Raw genomic sequence first — 23,606 nt, forward strand, 5'->3', positions numbered from 1 at the left:
GGTTCCCTGACCAGGGCTGCTAACTTCCAGCTGGGGTGGCTGATTTTCCCCAATTTGTCTTGCTGGCAAGCAGCAAGGCAAATGCTTTTTTCCAGCGGAGAGGGGAGGAGGCCAGGAGAAGCAGCAGTGTGATAAAAACCCTAGCTCAGAGCTCACAGGGAGAGCATCGCACAGTTGATATATATGTGCATAGCAGTTTGGATCCAGGAAAAACCCATCCAGCTGACAGCTCATGTGCTTAGCCAGTTGTATATGCACTGCATGTAAACAACTGATTGCTGCACATCTATGAATCTTTTTCCAAAGCCAGCATGTTTTTTAAATAAGCTAGAAGGACAAGCTAGACTAGAGAGATGTTAGCAGAAAGATAACTTTTCTTCAAATTAATGGCATTTTTAAATACTGTTTTAAAAATCTCCCTAATCTTTCAGGTTACAAATGGCATTTTAGATTATCAGCATAATGTAAAAAGACAGACATCCTGTCACTTCATATCTCGGTAATAAATCTACATGCATGGTAATTTTAGATTATCCAGCATAATCTACAAAGACAGACATCCTGTCACTTCATACCTCAGTAATAAATTTACATGCATGGGTTTATTACCCATTTTAGCTCCCATTTTAGACAGATAAGTAGCATTGTTGAAGCATCTCTGCATTTATTTGCCACAAATTAATTAGTCAGGCATCCGTCTGCTTTAACAAATGACAATCTACATGCATATATGCAAGGTATGGCTTTAACTCTGTTACTCTGTGAGGTGTTAGATTTTTAGATAGTTCCTCTTTTATAGTAACTTTGTTTTTCCTGACTACTGTTGAGCTACAGGTGGTAGCCATGCAGAATCTCATGCACAATCTACATCCCAGAAATATCACTGATCTAGTGCAAGGAACTATTTCTCTTCCTGTACTAAATGAATTGTTGAAAATACCAGTATACTGATGGTTTTTTTCAGTGTTTGTGACTTCCAGAAGTTCATGTATTGCCTGTATGCATGTACTTAACAGTATACTGTAATTTGGACTTCCAAACAAATCAAGAAAGGACTGAAATTTCAAGAAAGCATATGACTTGGTAAAACAAACAAACCCCTTCAATCTTATCAACATGATTAGCAAGGTACTTTTCTGCTTCTTTCAAAGGCTTTGAAATGGAAAATCCCAGGAAAGTAAAATATTGAGAGCTATCATATAAGTTAATTAACAGCTATGGCCAAACTTAACCTCAGTTTTCAAATTTGACAAATTAACAGTTTTAAACTCTGACGAAGTTAATATTTAGTCTTAAATAGCTGTGTTCAACTCTCATGAGGAAAGAGTCAATGTGCTACTGTCAGCATTAGTCACTCATGGAAATGTACCTGGAGAACTGTAGATCTAATTGTACACAGTGCTTTGCAATTCCCCAGGTGAAATGGAAACACTGCACACCTTCTGCTGACTTCAGAAGCTGATGAGATTAGGATCTATGTGAATGACAGTATCATCCAAGAGACCAGGTCCTCTAAGTCTCATTAAACGGGAGTTTTTCCAGCAACTTTTCGGGAAACAGGGTGCTGAATGCGGACCACCACCACTGTCATCAATGTAATAATGCAAAAGTGACTTACACCGTTACAGGGTTTTTATCAGTGCTCACAGATCAGACAGTATATGAGAAATCTGAGCCAGTAGTGTAGCCACTGGGCAGCAGGCAGGGGAAGGATGTCTCCAGATTGTGAAATCTCCAGATTTCACATATATTGTCTTAAAATGTGCACTCTGCATTGGAAAGCACCAAGGACTGCCCACAATGGGCTGCAGAGGGTGTTGCATAGGATGCTGCTGCTTCCATCATTTCACTGTTACAGTACAATTCACATCCCTGAAGTGTCAACAAAAACTATTTCCCATCTCAAACCCACACTTCCTGAATGTCTCCTAGTCAAGATCACTTTCTTAGTCAAACAAATCAGTGCCAGTGATTTATTGCCATTTGTATCATGCTCTCTTATGTCAATTTTCTTCAGGAAGGAAAATAAAAGCAGTAAGGTTCCATGAGGACCACTCTCCTATTGGAGTGTATGGCCAAAATTATGATGAGGGCAACTTCTAGGTAACCCGCATGCTTATAAAAATTACCTTCCTTTTTTCAACACAGGGCTTTGGCATACAACAAAGAGAGTGAACAGCTCTTATCTGATTATGTCAGTCCACAATGGAAGGAAATATGACAGAAATGGAAACCAGAAGCACAAGGAAATGAAGTGCAAATGTGTGCTAAATGGAGTACCTGTACTCTTGCCCAGAGTGGGTCTGCTGCATACAGAATTCTGTGCACAGGTCTTAGAATACACCCAGAAGACTTACAATGCAGTATGATATGTAACTTCAAGTTGTAGGAGGAAAGTTTCTCTGTTCTGCCCTGTTCTGTGAAGTACCATCAGTGTATCCAGTACTGGCCTTCCCGTGATGGGGTTCATATAGTACCATACCATACAGGTGTATTTATTCTTCTTTAGGAAACATGGGAGTTCCATAAACTTCGTGTAGGTTTCCACAGAAATAAACTGCTTGAAAAGGCCTGTCTGTGGTCTATAATCCCCATGTAAGGGCTAACAGCTATCAACCAGAATGCCACATTACTTTCGGTACGTGAATGGACATTTTTTGTTTCTTTCTGACACCTTATCAATTAAATTGTATGGAATTCAGTGCCTGCACTTGAATATCAAACTGCTATTATGTGTATAAATTAATAAGAATAAACAATATGGAGAAAAACACAATTATTGTATTCCTGTTTCAAAGAGGTGTTTTTCCAGAGCTTTTTCCAGAACCATTATGAGTATCTGTAACAGTTGATGTATTTTGTGTTTTCTTACAAGAGATCCTCCTTTTCACTGCTGAAATATATAAGCTCAAGATGGTTCTTTCCCAAAGTATATCAGGAAAATGCCAGAATGTAGCATACCAATGAAAGTCAGGCTTGACTTACAGATAAATGAAGGTTACTGTACAGCACTTACTGTGTTGAAAAGAAGGTGAAATGTTACAGTTGTAATTACTTAATGAAATAAGATTTATGAAACACGTTTTATTGTATTTTTTTCAAAACTTTCATGGGTGTCAATGGTCCATCAGTTGTAAAGTGCACAATACTGCCATCTTCTGTACCTAAGAAGCAGCAAATCATGTGTGGTTTCACATGTATGTTCTGCACAAACAGTAAAAGTAATAAAAATGTCAAATCCTTCATTTTAAAAGACAATCCAGAATCTGAAACATTGTTAGGTAATAGCAGAGAGGTCACGGTCTGAATATTCACTGGTCAAACAGCAAACATAACTGCTGACTACAGCAGTCACATGTTTGCTTTGAGTAACTTCACTGAGCTTCAGCATAAATAAGAGGATGTTCATTATGCTGTTAACAAACAGCACGGTCAATTAATCCAGTTTTGACAAAGCCTGCTCTGGTATGCTTCTTTGCCTGCAGCTCAGATTATTTATGCAATATACTACCTCTAGGATGCACAAGTTCCTATACTGTGGTTTCTGACAATAATTTAGATCTTAATCAACAATGTACATTATTAATGGCTATGCAAAATGTGCCCAAGCAAAACCTAAAAATTCATTGCCTCTGAAGACTGCAATCTATAATGCATGTCGCTGAGGAATTGATTACTGACAACTTGCATATTTCGACCCATCATACCCATGACTGTATGTGCATTGTAATTTATTTCCTGCCATGAAATACATTTATAATCAAGACAGGTAGTATGCCTCAGAGACAATTATAGGAATATATCAGCAGCATCAGGTAAATTCATCAATATACCAGCCTGATGTTCCCCTGCTATACTGGAGCTGTAACTTTCCTCAGCAGTTTCATAGGCTGTAGGCCTAGACAGCTATCCATCACCTGTATTCATAGCAGCCAAGACACAAACTAGAAGCTCGCCTTTTGGCAAGCATTGCACACCTCATGTTTCCAAACATATGTCACGAGGTAACCAACACAACGTAAGAGAGGACAAGCTGTCAGCAGCTAGTCACTTCAGTTGGGAGTATTGACGTAGCACAGGCTGCAATGTGCTGAAAAAAACACAGGCTAGCTGCTGCACAGTGCACCAAGTGTACTGCTTTACTCAGGAAGTCTGGGAAGGTAACCACTAAGAAAGATTCAGTGGACTAAATTAATTCTGGTCTTTAAAGACAGTTTAATAAACTGGAATTTAAAATGCTACTTTTCCACACATTTGCTGAATCCTAGTTCTTGGCTGGAGGAGTAACTTTATCTCATCTTCTCAGATGTGAATACAAGAGCAAGGGATGTGAATTACAAGGAGAACCTGCTGGAGTGAGTCCAGAAGAGGCCATGAAAATGATCAGAGGGCTGGAGCACCTGTCCTATAGAGACAGGCTGAGAGAGTTGTTCAGCCTGGAGAAGAAAAGGCTCAGGACACACCTTGGAGTAGCCTTCCAGTACCTAAAGGGGCCTACAAGAAATCTGGAGAGGGCCATTTTACAAGAGCACATAGTGACAGGACAAAGGTGAATGGCTTTAACCTGACAGAGTAGATTTACATTAGACATTAGGAAGAAATTCTTCACTATGCCACTGGTGAGACACTGGCACAGGTTACCCAGAGAAGCTGTGGCTGCCCCATCCCTGGCAGTATTCAAGGCCAGGTTGGATGTGGCTTTGAGCAACGAGGTCTAATGGAAGGTGTCCCTGCCCGTGACAGGGGGCTTAGAACGAGATAATCTTTAAGGTCCCTTCCAACCCATTTCTATTTTACTATGATTCCATTAACAGCTCTGGCCTTGTTTCCCACATTTTACAGAAGTAACTTTGATAATGCATAAACACGCTAAGAACAGCTGTAGCCGCCAGCCACCCAAACCTTGTCCTCTTCCCCCTGCATTCACTACCCAGCTCACTGGAGCTGCAGCTTCACACGGCTGAGGGGCGGCTAGAAACCCACGGCTGCAGTCCATCAGCCCCTGTGCCTCCCAGCACCTTCCTCAGCGACCCGGCCACAGTCGCCGAAGGACAGCAGATACCCTTGCCAGTCCCTCCGCCTCCCGCCTCCGGTGACCGGAGCTCGTCCTCAGACCGCACCGCCCCCCTCTCGGCGGCTTCGAGCGTCCCCGTCTCCGCCCGCAGCGCAGTGCGCATGCGTACTCGCACCTCCCACCCGGGCCCGCCGCCGCTCCCCGTTCAGGCTGCCGGAAGGGATTTTGCGCCCTTCCGCCAAGGGATCACGTGACATCCCCCTGGTAACGCAAGATGGCGGCGCCCATGTTGCTGCCCGAGTCCCCTCTGGGGAAGTTGAGGTGAGGCCGAGGCTGGTACCGGTACTGGGCCTCCCCGCCGCCTCTAGGGGAAAGGGGAAGGGCCTGGGGATCCCCGAGGAGGGTCGTGGCCCAGCCCTGGCCGACACCACCCCGGCCGTACGGCGGCCGCGGCTGAGGCCGCCTCGCGGACGGGCCTGGGAGTGGCGCAGTTTACGTGCGGCTGCGGCCATGGCTGACCGACCGCCGCCGGGCATGGGAGATGAGCGGGATGTGTGCAATTGGCGCCCGTGGGGGGTGGAGGTTGGAGCGCGGGATGGCCAGCGGGACTGTGGGGGGATCCCGCAGGAGAGGCCCGATGGGGGTGGGGGAGGGCACAGTGCCGTGGGACTGATCGGCGCTGCCAAGAGGGGAGCCGGAGGTGGAGGTCGGCCCTCCACGCCCAGGGGAAGAGGCGGCCACGAGAGTCTCGGCAAAGGCCGCGGCGCGGGGAGACAGCCTGCAAATCCGGCGCCTTCCGCTGATGGTGGGATCCCCGCTCCCTGTCTTCGCAAGCGCCTACCCTTTGCACATGCTGGAGTGGCCTTCATCGCCAGTGCTGTGTGGCTGGAAGGGGAAGCGAGCCAAGTCGCTGCTCCTTGGGCTTAAGCTTTTTGCCCACCTCCTCGTGTGCTGCTGTGGGCTGGGAGCGAGGCGAGTTGCTGGCTCTGTTTCTTAGGCTTCACGAGCAGCTAAGGAAGTGTGGGGACTGGGAAGGAGCTATTCTCATTTGCTGGCCTGAGGCACCTGCTGAGTGGATGAGGTTCACTTCAGGCAGGTGGCATTACAAGAGGAGTCACTAGGCTTGCTTGACTTACCAAAGGCAGGAGGCTCAGATGTGGGCATTGCATGCGGTCAGGCATTGCTCTTTGAGGGCAAGCGCTCTGTTGCCGAAATAACTACCATGACAGCATGCAGATGGTGAGGTTGTGAGTAAGCCTGAACAGAAGGGTGAGAGATGCAGGTGAGGTTCTGGCTGCCTGATTTACACCTGTGGAATCTTTTAGAATTACATACTTCAAAACCTGAAGATTTTGATCTCCTATTTGAATATTTTGCATGGCAGAATGACAAGAGCTGAAGATCATCCTTCCCTCCTATTTTTCCATTATGAAGTGGCTAGAAAGAATAAAGTTAGAATGAAATATGATAGAAAAGGGGTTGATATGAAAAGGCTTTCAGATACTTAATGGTTTTATGACCATAACAAAAGCATGGTGTTGTTTCTAGGCAGCCTTGCTGAGCTTTCAGACAAGGAAGGATCAATCTGGCCAAGCTTCAGTAGCAGAAGAGTAGACCTGAGCATTGTGCGCAGTGATGGTGAAGTGTGCTTTTCTTACCTGTACATTAAGGCTGCTGCCTGTAGAGAATATCAAAGGAGATGGGAAGGGACTTAAAATTTCATACCCTATGTAAGAGAGGAAGACTAGAATGAAATGAAAGGTGTGCCAAAATTGCAGGATAGGAGAGCCGCAAATTTTTCTCCCTAATCTTACCTAGTATCCAGGTTTCAGGAACTAAGGGAGAGTTCATGGAGTTGGCAATAACGTCTATACTGCACAGCTCTGGAAGGTTGAGACCCTCTGTGTTGTGTCCAAATGTGATTGCTGCTGCTGTCTGCATGTGGCTCTGACAGCAGGTGCCACAGATTCATTATCATGTCAGATGTCCCTGTAGAGTTACTGTTTCTTATGAATAGCTGTTAATTTTGTGGTTTGTGGGGTTTTGGACTGCTGATGTAAATTGAGTGCATCTATGAAGTAAAAACCCTTTGCTTGGCTGTTTTAATGTAATTAATATTTTCTTATCCTCAGCCATCAAAAATACAGAGCTATTCTAAAGAAAGAAAAACGAAAAAAAAAGCGGCAGGCACTTGCCAAACTAAGAGACTCTGGTAAGTGTGGTTTGTATTGTTAGTGGAACGAGTAGGTTGTGATTTTTTTGTTTTTTTAAAGGATATAATTTTGTATATCTTTGCTAAGTGCAGCATCCCGTTATTTAGATGCATTGTTTTGTGGGTTTTCTCAGAAACTACAGAAAAAGATGAATCAGTGTCAGAGGAGGAAGAGGAGGAAGTGGAAGAAGAAGAGGAAGAAGAAGAAGAAGAAAAGAAACTTGAGGCAGAAAGGTGAAGAATCTAGAAAATGCCATATATGCAGTAGATGCATTTGTAGTTAATTACACTTTGATACTTTGAAAAGTTTCAGTATAGTCTGTAAAATTGAATCCATTTTGTCTATTTTGGGCAATACAGTTTTTTCTCTAAAGTCTGAATGATTCCTATGGAATTTTCTTTTTTAATGAAGATTGGATGACCTGTAGTTATTCCTGAACTAATAACATTTGAATTGTATGCATGAGAATTCTATCAGTTGTGGATAGTCATTAAATTTTGTCTAAGTGGTATCTGGTTTCCTTGGTAGACAAAAGCTACATGAACAGTGGTTGCTGAGAGAAGAAAAGGCCCAAGAAGAGTTCAAGCTTAAGAAAGAAAAAGAAGAGGCTGCAAGAAAACGTCAGGAAGAAGAAGAGGTGATGTATAAATCGAGTATTACAATTGTGTCTGGCAGCAAGCTAGATTTAGTGTAGTATCTTTTACTGTTCTGTAATGGACTCAGTTTTCTTGATGTCGATATGTTTGAAAGTGTAAGCTCTTCTTTCTTCCACTCTAGAAGAGCAAAATTAAAACAGGGAAAAAAAAGGCTCTTTAATTTTTTTTTCTTTTTTTCTCTAGAGGTTTAGTTGCTTATGACTGGATGAAAACTTAATGGTCAGGGAGTTGTATTACAACAGGATTGTTTTGAACTTGATTGATATAAAGCATTAGTTTCCTTAAATATTTTTTTTTTATTTTTTTAATCATAAAGAGGAAGATAAAAGAAGAGTGGGAAGAGCAGCAAAGAAAAGAGAAAGAAGCGGCACAGCAGAAGCAGCAGGAGAAGAAAGAGAGAGAGGTGATTCCTGGCAGTGGGAGGATAAACGTGTTACATATCTTCTTACATTATCAGATACAGCAGTCTGAATGTTGGAAGAGGGATTTCAGTCTAATTAGCCATTGTATAAATGTGTTAGAATACTATTGCTCTTGGTTCTGTCTATATTCCTGAAACTGTTATTCACTGATAAAGAGGATACAGTGAATCCATATACCTAGAAGCAACTAGGTTTTCATAGTATGCAATTTCTGTATCTATTAAATACAAAAGCACACTGTGAATTCAGGTTCTGTTGTACACTTTTTGCATCATGCATTAAAGATAATCCTTACTTAATAGAATCACAGAATGGTTTGGATTGGAAGGGACATTAAAGCTCATCCAGTTCCAACCCCCTGCCATGGGCAGAGATACCTTCCACTAGACCAGGTTGCTCAAAGCACTGTCCAGCCTTGGGCTTGAACACTTCCAGGGAAGGGGCAGCCACAATTTCTCTGGGCAACATTTTCCAGTGCCTCACCACCCTCACAGTAAAGAACTTCTTCCTTAAAATGTCCCAGTTGAATACAGCCAGTGTTGAAGAAAATGCTCTATGAGGATATGGAATACGGAATTACATTGCTGCTGTTCCTTAACACAGTTCTTAAAAGATACAGCTCTTCTTTACCCGACTCATCCAACAGAACGTATCTTTTTTCAGAGCTCTTTGAGTGGAATAAAAATGGTACTGAAGATACAAGGCAATAATAACTTTTCTGTTAACAATACATTCTTCTTAAGTTTTAGAAGTTGAATGGCCTGGATGTAAGATGTCCTGTAGAGAATTCCAACGTGAGGACTGGCCTATCACCAGGAAAGGGTGATGGCAGCTTTCTAGGATCGGTCATGTTAGCTTCTCAACAATCACAAAAGAGTCCTGTTGTTTCACTGGGAGGTGTCTTGCTGCTGTGTCTCATAGCCACAGCAGGAGAAGAGACATGAGCGAGCAGGACTGGCTCCTGCATGCAATAGTTGGTTTTGTCACTACTTACATAACACTTGCATGGGCAATGAAAAAGGACAGCAGTTGTATTTCCCGTCTTACTTCCACTTGTGTGAAGTGTCCTATTTTTGTAGAATAGGGAGAGAAAATAATGGTTATGTCCTTTATTTAACATTGAGATATAGTTTCAAGAGAGTTCAAGCAGGTTCAACTGCTTCAGTGGTAACAGCTGGATTTTATTCCTTCCATCTCCTTGTGTCTGGCTTTGCCCAAGCCCGCAGTGAGCTAATTTGGTTCCCTGAACTAGATGGAAGCTGCTTTCTTTTTGGTTTGGTTGTTGGCTGGTTTGGTTGGTTTGGGTTTTTGTTGGCTGGGAGGGTTTTGGTTGGTTGTTGTTGTGTTTTTTTCTGGGTTACTATTTTACTGGTTTAGTGGGTTGAATTGGCTCATAGAGGGCATTGACAGTCACCCAGAGGGAAACCGTACCCAGCTGTGAATGGAGGCACTCATTTCAGCAGCAGAAAGTTGATTTTGCCTGTCTCTTTAAACAGCAGTTTATTCAAATTCTGAGTTAGTGATTTGAAAAATAAAATAAAATTCTCTCCCTAAGGTGAGAAAATAGGTTTTCTGATTTGATGGTGTTTTGGTTGGGGTTTTGATTATTTAGTTTTTGGTGTGTATTTTGGGGTTGGTTTTGGTTTTTTTTTACGATGTTTGATTTGATTTGTTTTTCTTTATTAAGGTGAATAGTATCTGACATACTTGATAATGCTGTCTGGATCCTCATGTTGGATTGCTTTTTTTTTTTTTTTTTAAATTTGCTCTTTTTTAATTTAATTAATTCTCTTCCAAATGAGAACAAAGTTTTCTTGTATTGGTTAGGTTTAAATTTTTTTTTTCTTTTTTTCTTGTAACATCCGAGCATAATTTGTTAGAACGCATTTCCAGCCAGTTTTGGAGGGTGACTTGTTTTGCTCAGCCAACTTAGAAGAAGAAAGGGGAAAAATAACCTCATTGTTTTCTGGTATTTCAAAGGCTAGATACAGTGAACTTATGATATTAAAGTTTCTTAACAGTTACATATTTTGCTTTAACAGAAGCTCACTAAGCAATGTGTTTTTCTATGTGTTACATAGAATGTTCCAAGTTGAAAAGCTTAGGGCAGCTAAATGATGATGAACCTGTCTGTAACCAGACTGAGTACTAGAGCAGGAGGTATATAAGTATTCAGTAGCTCAATGATAGTTTTAAAAGAGAAAATGAAACTTAAAGTTGTCTAGCATTTAAATTAGAAAATCATCTACACAAAGGTGTTGTCTGATGTATCCTTTAACAGCTTTGTAGTACTTGAATTGCTACAGAGCAAAAGTAAGCCTTCCATTTTTAAAGCAAACCCCATCAAACTTTTATTATGTATAATCACTGAATATTGTAAATTAGGTTCTTAACTAAAGAAACCAGATGTTTTGTGTGTCTTCAGGGTTTTCACTAGTCCTGTGTTTGCACCATTTATAGGCAGCTGTGCAGAGGATGCTGGATCAAGCTGAAAGCCAGGTATGCTCAGAGACTTTCTCAAAAAGAACTGAAAAGTAATTTAATTGCTATCCAGTGTTCCCTTCTAGCATGTTGTCCATCTGCTCTCAAGAGCCTAGTGGCCTGAATAAATTTAATATGTAGTGGCTTGCATGGCTATAAACAATTATTTACTGGGTGGAACATAATTAAGCATATTTCTGGCTGGTTGGTGTCAGTGCAGTTGTGCATGCTTATTCCTCTTCAGGAGATCTGAATCAAAATAAATCCGGAAATACTGCTATGTGCTGTTCAAAAAAAAAAAAAGGCTAAACACTGTGTGTGGTGGTTTATATGTGAATTAGAATTCTCAATAAATCTGTCAGTCCTTCTGGGTGGCAAGACAAACTTGTCTTTTTAAGCAGATGGCAGGCTGTAAATAGAAGGATTCTGTAGTAGAGGAGGGCAGGGATCTGTAACGGGAAAAATGAAAGGTATGGGAGGGAGAAGCTGACTGCTTGGGTGCCTGGAAAAGCATGGATCTCAAGCTGGCAGCGTGTGGTTTTCATTTGAATCTTAAGGAGGATCAATTCAGTCTTCCCACTGCCTTACAGAATAATTTGGCTTTGTATTCCTGTCCTGTGTTAAACTCATGAAGATTCTTGCTCTGCTTAAACCACTGTGTGAATCTGAAAATGAAGTTTTAATCTAGTTAACCCACTGAATGTTGATTGCCATAGCTACATTGGAGTTGAATTAAGTTCCAAATTATGTTTAAACTGTTCTTTAGGTAGGGAATATATCTGTTTCATAATATGTGTGGAAAAATGCTCTGAGCTATCTGCCCAGAGCTCAAGATGTATTAGCAGTCATTTCTGCAAAGGAATAGGCAGAAATGTGCTATGTTAGACACTTCATTATAGTATCAGCACAGGGATCAGTTACGTGCTGTCGGAGCAATGGTGCTGTTAAGTTACAAGAAAATTATGTCCGAGAGTCATGAACAGAACTAGTAGCAGGGTCAAATGCTGCTTGTAAGTAAACAGTTTTCAGTTGATTTTAAATGAGAACTTAGGTGAGTCAGCTGTACAAATCTCTTGGTTAACAAAATGAAAATTCCCTTTTTAAAATGTGCCTTTCTGTGGTCAGTGATGGCTTGCAACTTGATAATCCCATTTTGAATTACAGAAATTTTTAATGGCCTGAGATTATAGTATGGAGGCTTTTACTTCCAGTGCCAGCTGAATTTATTTTGTTTTTTTTTAATTCTGGCCTTTGGCATGTTACTATTATTTTAGCCTTTTCTAGCTGCACAAAAATAATAATGATGGTAACCTTACTGAGCTCTGAGCTGTTGCAGAGACTAATGAATAAATAGTCCTAGCTTTCTATCTGCCAGGTGTATAAAGGGCTGCTCAGCAGGTCCTGGGCCGAAGTAGCTAACTGGCTTAGCTGAATGGAAAGAACCTGTCCAATATTTGTAATTCCTGTGGAAAACAAATGAAGTTGCTGCTCAAGGAGCAAAATACTCTTTTTCTGTTTTTCATTTAACAGAAGAAAGCATCCACTTTAGTCATTTTTTTGTTATTGTTGTTAAAAAAAAAATAATAAAGGCTTGTTCTTAAAACTGAGCAAGTACCAAGAAAAGAGGTGTCCATCACCAGAGACCCAAGCCACTTGGCAGCGTAGTAACACAGTGCTTAAAGTAGGTTCAGCTTGCCTTGTAGTAACATGGTGCTTATAACTACATATGAATTTAATTGGTGGTAGTGGTTTTATTTTGACATTGTGTTTCCTTATTCTTTTTTAACTTCTGTGTATTTTAATGTTTGGGTTTTTTTTTTTCCACACAGCTGGAAAATGGTGTGACCTGGCATAACCCAGAACCCCCAGAGAATATAGGAACAGAGAAGGATAGAGCGAATTGCCCATTCTACATTAAAACAGGTTCCTGCCGATTCGGAGACAGGTAATTAATTGAATATTTACCAGCAAAGGAGTGTTTTGGAGAGATGAAAGGGAAGCAACTTCATTAGGTCATATGCAAACTGAAGAAAAATTGCTATGCAAATTACTTTTAATTTATTTGGATGTGGTTATGTTATTCATGATGGAACCAGACACTGAAAGCGAAAGCGTTCCCTAGCTGGAATTGAACTGTTTGTTGTTAAGGCAAATTACTGATGTTGCATCCTGGTTACATTGGTCAGACTGACTTTTCCTTTGCTCTGAAGCATGCACAGATATATTCAAACAGAATATGTTTGTTATTAGTACAGGCTTGGTATGTCATCTGGCTAAAAATCCCTGATTTTTTTGTGTGTATTATGGAGGAACTATAACTCAGCAGAGAAAGACTCTGATACTTATTATATGAATTGTCAGCATAAACTAATAAGGCTATTTTACTAATTTATACTACTGTCCAGCTATTGTAGCCTTCTCTATCCTAGAAGTAATTTGTTTCGGTGTGGTGTAAATTGTGGATAATTATGAGATAATGCAACTCTGTGGAAGCTTCAAGTCCACACAGAATCACAGAATAGTTAGGGTTGGAAAGGACCCTAAGATAATCTAGTTCCAACCCCCCTGATATGGGCAGGGACACTTTGCACTAAACCATGTCACCCAAGGCTCCATACAACCTGGCCTTGATCTCTGCCCAGGGATGGAGCATTCACAACTTCTGTAGGAAACCCATTCCAGTGCCTCACCACCCTCACAGTAAAGAACTTCTTCCTTATATATACCCTAAACTTCCCTTGTTTAAGTTTGAACCTATTACCTCTTCTCCTGTCACTACAGTCCCTAATGAAGAGTCTCTCCCCAGCATCCTTGTAGGACCCCATCAGATGCTAGAAGGCTGCGATGAGGTCTCCACGCAGCCTTCTCTTCTCCAGGCTGAACAGCCCCAACTTTCTCAGCCTATCTTCATATGAGAGGTGCTCCAGCCCCCTGATCATTTTTGCGACCCTCTTCTACACTTGCTCCAATAGCTCCATCTTCTTATACATCTTTATTCTGAAATATGTGTCAGAATTCCTAAATAAAACTTTGGCCAGCTATTTCACTGCAGGCAGCATTTTTGCTTTTCAGATGTTTAGTTCTTTATATTTTTTAATAGTATTTGTGTTTCAGTGATATTTAATGGAGGTAATCTCCTTGGATTAATGATGGATTGCATAAAAATCAGTTTTGCTTTGAACTGTGAACAGCCTTGGTAAATACTGAGAAATATCATATTCCACCTTTCTTGTCTCACCTGTTGTTGACATCAGCTACCTCTCCTTCATCTTCCTTCCTCCTCCTGATATACCTGCTTCCTCCATATTCTGGTCATTTTAACCTCTGGTGTTGACGATAAGTTGAAGGACCAAGGTACAGCTAGGATAAGGACTAGAAGAATGGGTCGGAAGCTGAAAAGGACCTCAGTGGTGAAAAATTGAGAGTCAGTATTATCAATAAAATAATTGCTGAATCTTGTCAAAGCTCACTATGTCTTGAAGAAGGTAAAAACTGGCTGAGTTCACCATTATTAATTTCTCCAGTAATTCAAACCCTAATATTTTGTAGTAATACTGGATTTTGGGTAATTCATTTTCCTCGAGGCTGATTGTGTTCTGTCAAATGCTGTATTCATTTTGTGTACAGACAGTATTGGTTGGGTATATTTTGAGCTGCTGTTATTCTATGAGCTTCTATTCTATGATTCTGTTCAAATAGAACAAATGAATTGTCTCTGGATTTAGTTTTGGGTTTGGAGTTTTGTTTTTGTCGGTAGTTTTTTTAAGTCAGAAGTGTCAACCAGAAAGTGAGAGTCAATTTCTGACTGATTGGATACAGAAAGAAACTTCTGATCTGAAGTCTAGTTTGCAGTTGCCCATTTTGAGACCTGACCTCCTCCAATTTGTCTGTGCTTTGCAAGTGCTAGATAAAGAGAGTAGACTAGTCTGACTTTTTCTGATCATGTCTTGAAAAGGAGAAATGTGTTGGAGAGTGCATGACCCAGTTGCTCAGGGCAGTGTTTGAAATGGAGATCATAAAGCGCAGTGAAATAAACACGATGGCTAAAATCCATTTTCGTACTAAAACTAAAGGTTTGTAGAGCAGAACTTTGTTTTAGCATGTGAGGGAGATAGCCTGAACATGATGGATGATGAGGGAGGTCTAATACTTTTCTGGCTGCCAAGAAGATGCAGTTTAAGGTAAGACTTACTTAGAAGAATCCATTTTTTTTTAATTTAGTTTTTTTTTTAGAAGTGGAAAAACACCAATCTTGTACTCATCCAATTTCAGGTCTAAATGTGCGTTCCTTCCCTCAATTCTTCTCCCTACCTCTGTATGATAAGAAAAACTTCAGTAAAAGTTGTTCCAGTTGCAAAATAAAGAGCAAGGACTTGCTTTAAAATGTCTTAAAAGATTGTCAGTAGTCTTTCTATAAAGCCCTTCAGAAGTGGGGAACATTGTTTAAACCTAGAAGCCTAAAAGAACTTCAGCTCTTACTGTGTTACTAGTACCTACAGCTTTTGCAGATGTGCTTTTTTAAGCAAGAATGTATTTATGCATGGCAGAAAGCACTAAGGTTATATGTAAACTCACTTCTGAAATAACTGTTTTAATAATTGAAGTATGTTAATCTTTGCCTAACTGATTTTCTGTTGTAATATGTGTAACTTGAAATGGGAAGCATTTGTGAAGTTTCAATAGATGCATCTTTGGCTCACAGTGATAATCTTTTTACTTTCCTTTCTTCACTACAAATGCGCAGGTGTTCTCGCAAGCATAACTATCCAACATCTAGTAAGACACTACTCGTTCGAGGGATGTTCATTACTTTTGGCATGGAGCAGTGCCGGAGAGATGACTATGACACAGATGCAAGCCTCGAGTATAGTGACGAGGAGACCTATCAGCAGTTCCTGGAGTTCTACGAGGACGTGCTCCCTGAGTTTCAGAATGTGGGGAAGGTTGTGCAGTTCAAGGTATGCATCTGAATGTAAGCTTGTTAAATATCTAACATATACCACCTAAGTTGTGTTTTACTAGCCTTATCAGGAATTGTGTCCAGCATGCCTTAGCTAAATCCCATGTACACAAGAGAACTATACAGTTTCCTTACAGCAAACTGTACGTCTCTCATGTCACTTGTAAACTTGTCAATGCTGTTATAGAGCATTGTCTTACTCCGGGTAAATCTTCTGTCCTGTTCCCTTGACTGTTATAAAAGCTTGTACTTTTATATTGCAAGTTACTCATACTGCTCAACAGTCCACTTACCTCACAGTCCCTGCTTTACTTAGCCCTTGATAAGCCCCAGAGGGTCCACTAAGACTGTTAGACAATATGTCTGAGCTATTATATTTGTGCCTAAGGAATTAAATAGTGGGGATATAAAATGTATTTGGACTATAAACCCAAAGAGTGTAACTTTAGAGCTTGTTGGATAAAATAATATCAAATTACAATGAATTGCAACAGTAGTAGATGTTTTGTTAGGAGGAATTATAAAAAGGTAAGTTACGTAAATGGTGTCGAGATTTGTCATATATCCTTTGTGTGCTTGGTTTGCTGAACGTTCTGTACTGAATTTTCCCCATTTATATTATGATTTCTTATGGGGGAAAAACAGGGACCTGTGTATGGAGACCCCAGAGATGAATGATGTGTGTTTACAGTCCCATGTCGCTTCAAAATACGCGGCTTGGATAGTGAAATTGCCTTGCAGTGAAGTCTAGTGCAGCATCCTTTCCTGCTTGCCATTCCTGAGTGTTTTCCTGCAGTCACCAGGAGGCAGGCAGTGCCTTTTCTCCTATTGTTTCCATCTACTGACAGCTGCCTCAGAACTGAGATTGCATTATTTAAAAAAAGAGGAAAGTAGAAAAAGTGAATTTTCAATAGCTGTATAAGCTTTGTAGGTAAAAAACCTTCACTGGTTTGGAGGAGCATCCTCTCCACATTTTGACTCATGGAGTATTAGCAGGCTATGCTCCAACCTAGAAGATGGGATATAGATTCCCGATGAAGTGTGGGTGGAAATGCTGTCTCACCATCTAACTCAGATCCTTGACTTTGTATCATTGCTATATGCAACTGTGCAAAGTTGCACCTTCTTGGGTCCCTGTGACTAATAATGGGGTAAGAACTTTTAGCATGGCATTTCTCAGCTTCTGAAGCAATTGTGCAACTGTAATGTGATTCTCACGGGTGTTTTCATTTATTAGAGATACTCAGAAATTGCATGTTGGCTGCAGGGGTCTTAACTGTGAGCTGAGTCTCTGCTATCATTTGGAATCAGATTATGCACACCCCTATCTTAGAGATGACTTCCATTTTCAATGTGGCCTAAGGTTTTATTCTTGCTGTTCTTTCTGGGAAGCTACATCAGAATCTGGCAGATCTGACAAAACACACTTCTTTTCCCACCCAAAAATGTCTATGGCAAAACCATTCTTGGTTTTGTGTTGACATTGTTTATCTCAGAGCTTGACTGCTTATTCTGTACTATTTAATTATTCAACTGCTTGTGGTTGTGTCTGAAGCCCTTGCCTAATCCAATGGACAGAGAGGTGTTCTCTGAGGGCCGGTCGCGGTTCAGTGAAGAAAGGAGCCACTTGCCTCATTAGGTGCTGATATCAGAAGAGGCCTCGAGTCAAAAGAAGCTGGGTACGCTCTTCTGCCCTGGAGAACTGGGTTCTTGCCTGCTTGGGCCATCCCACCTCAGAATCTTTTGTAACTAGCAACAAGCTTTTTGGAAGTTGAATAATGTATTTTTGAGACCTTTAGATACACTTTGAATTCTAAATCATTATGAAAAAAGGTGTTTCAGAACTGTTCAGTGATGAAAGTTAGCGACTTCAGCTTTTCTAACTCATCTCATGAGGATGCTGTGAAGGTAAATGGCTCTAAAGATTCTCTTACTGTAATGAATCCTACATCCCTGGCAGTGTTCAAGACCAGGTTGGATGAGGCCTTGGGTGATATGGTTTACCGTAAGGTGTCCCTGCCCACAGCAGGGGGGTTGGAACTAGATGATCTTAAGGTCCTTTCCAACCCTAACGATTCTATGATTCTATGATTTCCACGTGAGGATACTACTGGTCATTTTCAGAGCAGGATTTTGCTGTTGCAGAGTAGAGGTGGTCCAGACAAATGCAAGACAATTAGTACAGGCTGTCTTGCAGACTAAGTGAAGCAGAGGTCCCTGAGTTAATAAAAGCATAATGCTGGAAACCATCAAACATAAGTCAGAAGGGTGGTTTTTTGTTTGTTTTGTGGGGTGTTTTGTTTGGGATTTTTTGGGTTTGTTTTTTTTTTTTTTGGCTAAAACTAAGTTTTCAGAAGAATCACTTGTAAGTTCACATTGATGAGCTGTGATATATTGGAATAGCAGGATCTTAGCATGTGTGAGCTGCTGTATAGCATAAACCTTGAGTTGTGCCAACTTTATGTTTCCATCCTCTCAGGTCAGTTGCAACTATGAGCCTCACCTTCGAGGAAATGTATATGTCCAGTATCAGTCGTAAGTACTCACAGTCTTACACAGTTTTACAGCTAAACTCCAAAGTTCAGTAAAAAACACTGTCTGTATAATCCAGTTGATTCATTCTCATACTGTAATGGGAGCCTAAAATTGGTAAATAATAAGTGATTGTAGGATGATAACGTGATTTGTCATTTTTACTTATCAAAGGGAGAAGGACTGCCAGGCAGCTCTTGCTCTCTTCAGTGGACGATGGTATGCAGGCCGACAGCTTCATTGTGAATTTTGTCCTGTGACAAGGTGGAAAACTGCTATATGTGGTGAGTCACAAACTGAGAATGTGTGTTACTGAAAGTGTACTTCTGGAAGTGAAAAAGAGGGAATTAGCCTGTAGCTTTCAGATCTGCCTAATGTTGTAGTTCATTTCTGTTTGGAAGACAAACATGCTGATTTGCTTGACTGCAGATCTAGGAAGGAAAGGGAATACTCCTGCCATGTCACATGTGTGTCTGAATTGTTCTAGTGGGTGTGCCTTGGACTGGAAAAGAAGGTTTGGATCTATGCTTTGGAAATAATAATCTTAAAGTGAAACTACAGGAAGTACCAATTTATTTTTAAAAAGCAACAGCAGTTTCTGAACCATCAGTTCTTAGCAGTAACTATCACATTCGACTTACCTATATTTACATTCTTAGATTAAGGTAGTAAAAGTATTTATGAAAATTGTTTTAAGCTAAAACCTTCATAGCTGTTAGAAAGTTAATTCCAAGGAATGTACATATTGAAAACTAATCTTGTGTGAATTAAATTGACGGGAGGTCAGATGCATGTTTTTCTGTTTGAAGATGTGAAATGCAGTTTATTAAGTTTCTTTCTGGTAGGCACATAATGAAGAAAGGGATTTAACAGGTCTGGTTCATAAAAAAAGCAAACCCTAATCTGTTGCAGGCTTATTTGAAAGGCAGAAGTGTCCAAGAGGGAAACACTGCAATTTTCTTCATGTATTCAAAAATCCAAACAATGAGTTTTGGGAGGCCAATAGAGACATACGTATTTCTCCTGAACGGACTAATCAGTCGTCTAAAAACTCTGAAAGGAGAAAAAGGACAAGCCATCGTGATGACTATTACAGCCGCTCAAGGAGAAGGGGCAGCCCCAGCCCAGATCATTCTTACCGGAGAAATGGAGAATCTGAGAGAAAAAAGAACCGCCGCAAAAACAAGAGAAGGCGTCGATCGGGAAGGTCAAGAAGCCGAGAACGGAGGAGGTCTCACAGCCGGGGCAGAAAGAGGAGAGGCCGCAGTCGCAGCAGAAGTCATAGTCGAACGCGCAGCAGGAGCAGAAGCCGGAGTTCCTCTCGATCCAGGAGCAGGGGTAAAAAGAGATCAAGCAGCAGAGGAAAGAATAGTGAAACTCCCAAAACAAAGTGAGAATTACTTTCAGAAATTGCTAATTGATCAAACCTAGAGCTGACAAAGCAATCTTTCCAATAGGGCACCAGATATTTGAGTTTCAAATAAAGTGTTCTTGCACAATAAATGTTTCTTCCTAATAAAGGAACCTAATTCATTGTGTGCTAAGCTTCAGAAAATTAAAAGTTTTAAGTCCTATATAAGGTGTGAATGTCAAGTACTCTAGCTACTCTGTCCTTCTGAACTGCTGCAACACCTGGATGCATACCAAGTACACATAGAGAGAGAAGTAAAGCTTACTTGGTATATGCTTATTTCTGTGTTACGTGTGTGTTAAATGTTTACTCTCCTTTTAAGGAGTTAGTACAGAACAGCCAGTGTGCTGTAAATTCACACTGCAGCATATTGCAACCTGAAGCCTCTGTAGAAGACTGCCATTTATATTTTCCATCTGTTCATGGGAAATCTCGTTCAAGACAAAGTAAATATAATCCTGTTATGAGTTGGAGAAAAGGGATCTAAAAGACATTGCTGTTTGATTGTACAATACTTTCCCAGTAGGAGCTTTGTGGTCACTTGTGTTGGATTTTTCTCTCTCCCCTGATGGAGCTGCTGAGTTAAGTGCCTGTAGGGATTGCAGTAGACTAAAACCAAGTAGGAAGTACACAGAAAAACAATTGATTTATTCAGTATCTTAATCCCCAAGTATGAGTGGAGACCATGAGGTTGTAATCCTCGAGTGGGGATAGAAAATACTGTCCTAGCTCTTGGTTGCATACCATTTGTAGTTGAAAACAACCTGCCTGACCTGTGAAGGAGCGGTGGAAAAGTGCACGTCTGGTAACCAAAGATGCATATATGTACTTTTGAAGGCTCAGGATGCTGGCAGAGTGGCTAAAGAAACTGAAGGGTTTATAAGTGAAACAATACTTCAGGTTTTTGCGAGAGGAGGACTTGACTTTTTAGGCTTATCTTACAAATGGTTTAAGGCACCCTACTGCCTAGTTTTCCTACAGTCAAGGTGGAGAGCAGGGTACATAAAAGTGAAGTTATCAGGGAAAAAATGTTTTTTAAGTGACAGCTTTATTAGCAAAGTACCTGCAATTAGATAAATCCTTACAAATATTTCTCCCCTTTTAAATGGAAGACTTGTGCTGTTAGTTGGACTGTACTTCACTGTTTAACTTACGGTATTTAACTTGGGTACGTAGGTGTCTTTAGGTGCTTGGAGAGCAGATTGTGGCACTGACGGTGCCCTGAAGGGTCTGCAGAGGCACGTCCATCTCTTCAGCCTCTCCAAAGAACTTGGGCTTCCGCTATTAGAATACAGTTCTGACCACTGAAGTCAGAAGCCTAAAGCAGAAATGCAGTGATCCCAAATTGGTATTCATTAACAATTCCTACAAAGTAATAAAGTCCCACAGAAAATCTGGATATCTAAACTTTATGACAGCATTCCTCACAAGAATGTTTTTCCCCAAGGATAGTTCAGAGTGAATGAACATTGTTTCTGGGTATAATATATATATTTTTGCTTTTCTAAATGCATACTGCACCTAGCATGCTGATTATACATTTTCCTTCTTTCATGTGTAATTGTTGTCCAATATGGAGTAATACAACAAAAGTGCTATATATTGATGTTCAGTTCAGAAACGACTTTCACTATATATTGTCATAACGGTAGGCAGAATTGTAGCTTAGTTAATTTGATTAAATGTTTTAGTTATTAACAGATGTAGGACTTGTAACTTAATAGCATAACTTTTGAAATAACAACTTTGTTTTAAAGGCATATTTCAAAGGATAGACAGCACTAAGTTTTAAATTACATTTGGGAAATTTGTGACCACTGCTTTCTTGTGCTGTACTTTTTTTGTGACTAGACCTTACAGGCAGATTTTCCCCAAGGTTTCTATTTTTTCATAGATGCTCACTTGTCTAGTTGGGTCACTGATGCAGAATGTGGCAAATGCCAGTTCGGCTCCCTGGAACAGGATTGAACTGGCAGGCCAGTAACACCTCCCTTTGGATGGTGCTGCTGGCTTCCCACAGCTGCTGCTGCACCAGCCTGCTGGTTGAGACTGACTCCTGCCACCTGTAGTGCACTGTATATCCTGTGTCAGGTGGCAGGCCATAGCTGAGCATTATCCGAGTGAAATCAATTGCTGAGCTCAAAGGGCAGTAGTGGAATGGGTGGTGGGAACCCGTGACCAGCAAAGCAGGCTTCTGCAGGATTAGAAACTGGGTGCCAGCTAATGCCCATGTGAGAATTCCACAGGTAATTAGGCTTTGTGTCCCCATGGTTTTGTAATGGGATTTGGGAACCTGAGCTGCTGTATTTTTTTAAAAAATAAGTTCTTATAATAAAAAAAAAAAAAAATACTTGCTCAGAGGTGCATGTAAAAATTTAAATATACTTTATTTCTGCTACTATAATGGCTGAAGCTTCAGCTTCTTTTTCTTGAGGCCTGGACCCAAATGTACTGGCTGTACCTGTACAGTGTAGGACTGGTAGCTGTAATTATCATTCTCTTCTACATGCAATCTGTTTAGTACACAGAAACTGAGTGCTGTAAAACTTGATATTTATTTTGTATTTTTTAGCATGAAACCTGGGATTCAACCAGTTTTCTGACTTCCATATACTTCAATAGTGTTTCCCTACTTCATAATCTTTAGTGTTACATGCATGGTTTTGTGTTTCCTTATTAGCTGAGTGAGCTTTTTATTCTGAAGAGACAAAAAGACTAGAAGTTTTTAAATGTTAAGCTTAATTCCCTTTCCAAAGGGGAGAAACCCAAGAAGAACACAGAAAGGATTTAAATTTTCAAGGAATAACTTGTTTTCACTGCCTGTTATTCTGCATTATTCCACATAAAAGGACCTTAGAAACTGAATTCATATTGGCCAAGGTTTGGTTTGGTTTGGTTTGAAGGACGAGGGTGATGAGGCACTGGCACAGGTTGCCCAGAGAAGCTGTGGCTGCCCCATCCCTGGCAGTGTTCAAGGCCAGGTTGGACAGGGCTTTGAGTGACCTGGTCTAGTGGAAAGTGTCCCTACCTATGGTAGGGGGTTGGAGCTGAATGATATTTAAGGCCCCTTAACCAGTCTAGAATTCTACATTTCTGTGGCTGCTTAAAAGCAGTGGCTTTCAAAGTTCTTTCAGTTGTGAATTCTGAAAGGCTGGCTGAGGTGGGTTACGGTGATGGGCAAAGCAGGTGCTGACACAGAGTGGGAAGAAGTTGTCAAGGCAGCAGGGAGGCCTTTCCTGGCAGGGAGATCTCCAGCAGGAAGAGTGCATTTCCCAGTGGCAGAAGGGAAATAATGGCAGCGTGGCGAGAACTCCTGCGGACACAGGCAATAGTGTGTGCTGCCCAGCAGCACTCAGGCACCAGGGATCAGGGCTTGTTCCCCTCTGCAGCAGCCTGCCCAGAGCAGCTTAACCACCAGCAGAGTGAGGAGTGGCAGATGGATGCAAAGCTTTCTATTGCTCATAGAGCAGGAGGCCTGGAATGCAACCCAAGTAACTTCACAGCTTTACATCCTTTGATGACGATATGTCTTTCTTGGATTCAGCTTTGCATTACTCCATTGGGCATATCAGAAATTGCCCTAAGGAAGTTCATTAGTGACATTCTTTTATTTTTTTCCCCAAAGAAACATAAGAGCCTGCTTAAAGATGCTGTTGCTTCTTGTCCTGGGTCAGCACTTCTTACAAAACATTAAAAGTTTGTGCTACTTAATAATTTAAAGGTTTCATTTACTTTCTTACATCATCTAAAGAGTGCAGCTGATTTTGCTTTCACTGCAAAAGTTGTAATTAAAAGAAATCCCTATTATTCCACATATCCTTCTGTTCAGCACTGTTGAATGAGCTGAATTCAGTTATCTGTCTCTGGTTAAAAAAATATATGTAACACTGACAAGGTTACACTTGGGTAAACTATGA

At 40.8% G+C, this 23,606-nt stretch overlaps 1 protein-coding gene across 3 annotated transcripts; it reads left to right on the forward strand.

Moving 5' to 3' along the window:
• The first annotated feature begins 5,202 nt into the window (after positions 1–5,202).
• On the forward strand, positions 5,203–21,997 carry ZRSR2 (zinc finger CCCH-type, RNA binding motif and serine/arginine rich 2). 3 transcript variants are annotated; one of them, XM_062603742.1, is made up of 11 exons: positions 5,203–5,335; positions 7,147–7,226; positions 7,361–7,460; positions 7,756–7,864; positions 8,200–8,286; positions 10,766–10,804; positions 12,616–12,731; positions 15,531–15,744; positions 18,226–18,281; positions 18,453–18,562; positions 19,191–21,997. In XM_062603742.1, exons 1-11 carry the CDS (start codon positions 5,289–5,291, stop codon positions 19,670–19,672), a joined length of 1,440 nt encoding a protein of 479 aa, XP_062459726.1. In that variant the 5' UTR covers positions 5,203–5,288; the 3' UTR covers positions 19,673–21,997. The 3 variants fall into 3 exon arrangements, with proteins under 3 accessions (XP_062459726.1, XP_062459728.1, XP_062459727.1); XM_062603743.1 differs by lacking the exon at positions 5,203–5,335 and adding an exon at positions 5,403–5,596; XM_062603744.1 differs by lacking the exon at positions 10,766–10,804 and having other exon boundaries at positions 5,259–5,335.
• The last annotated feature ends 1,609 nt before the right edge of the window (positions 21,998–23,606 follow it).

This window comes from Pezoporus occidentalis, unplaced genomic scaffold, assembly GCF_034315485.1.
Source record: "Pezoporus occidentalis ecotype Australia unplaced genomic scaffold, CSIRO_AGI_Poc_V1 ctg81, whole genome shotgun sequence".
NCBI classification, from domain to species: domain Eukaryota; kingdom Metazoa; phylum Chordata; class Aves; order Psittaciformes; family Psittacidae; genus Pezoporus; species Pezoporus occidentalis.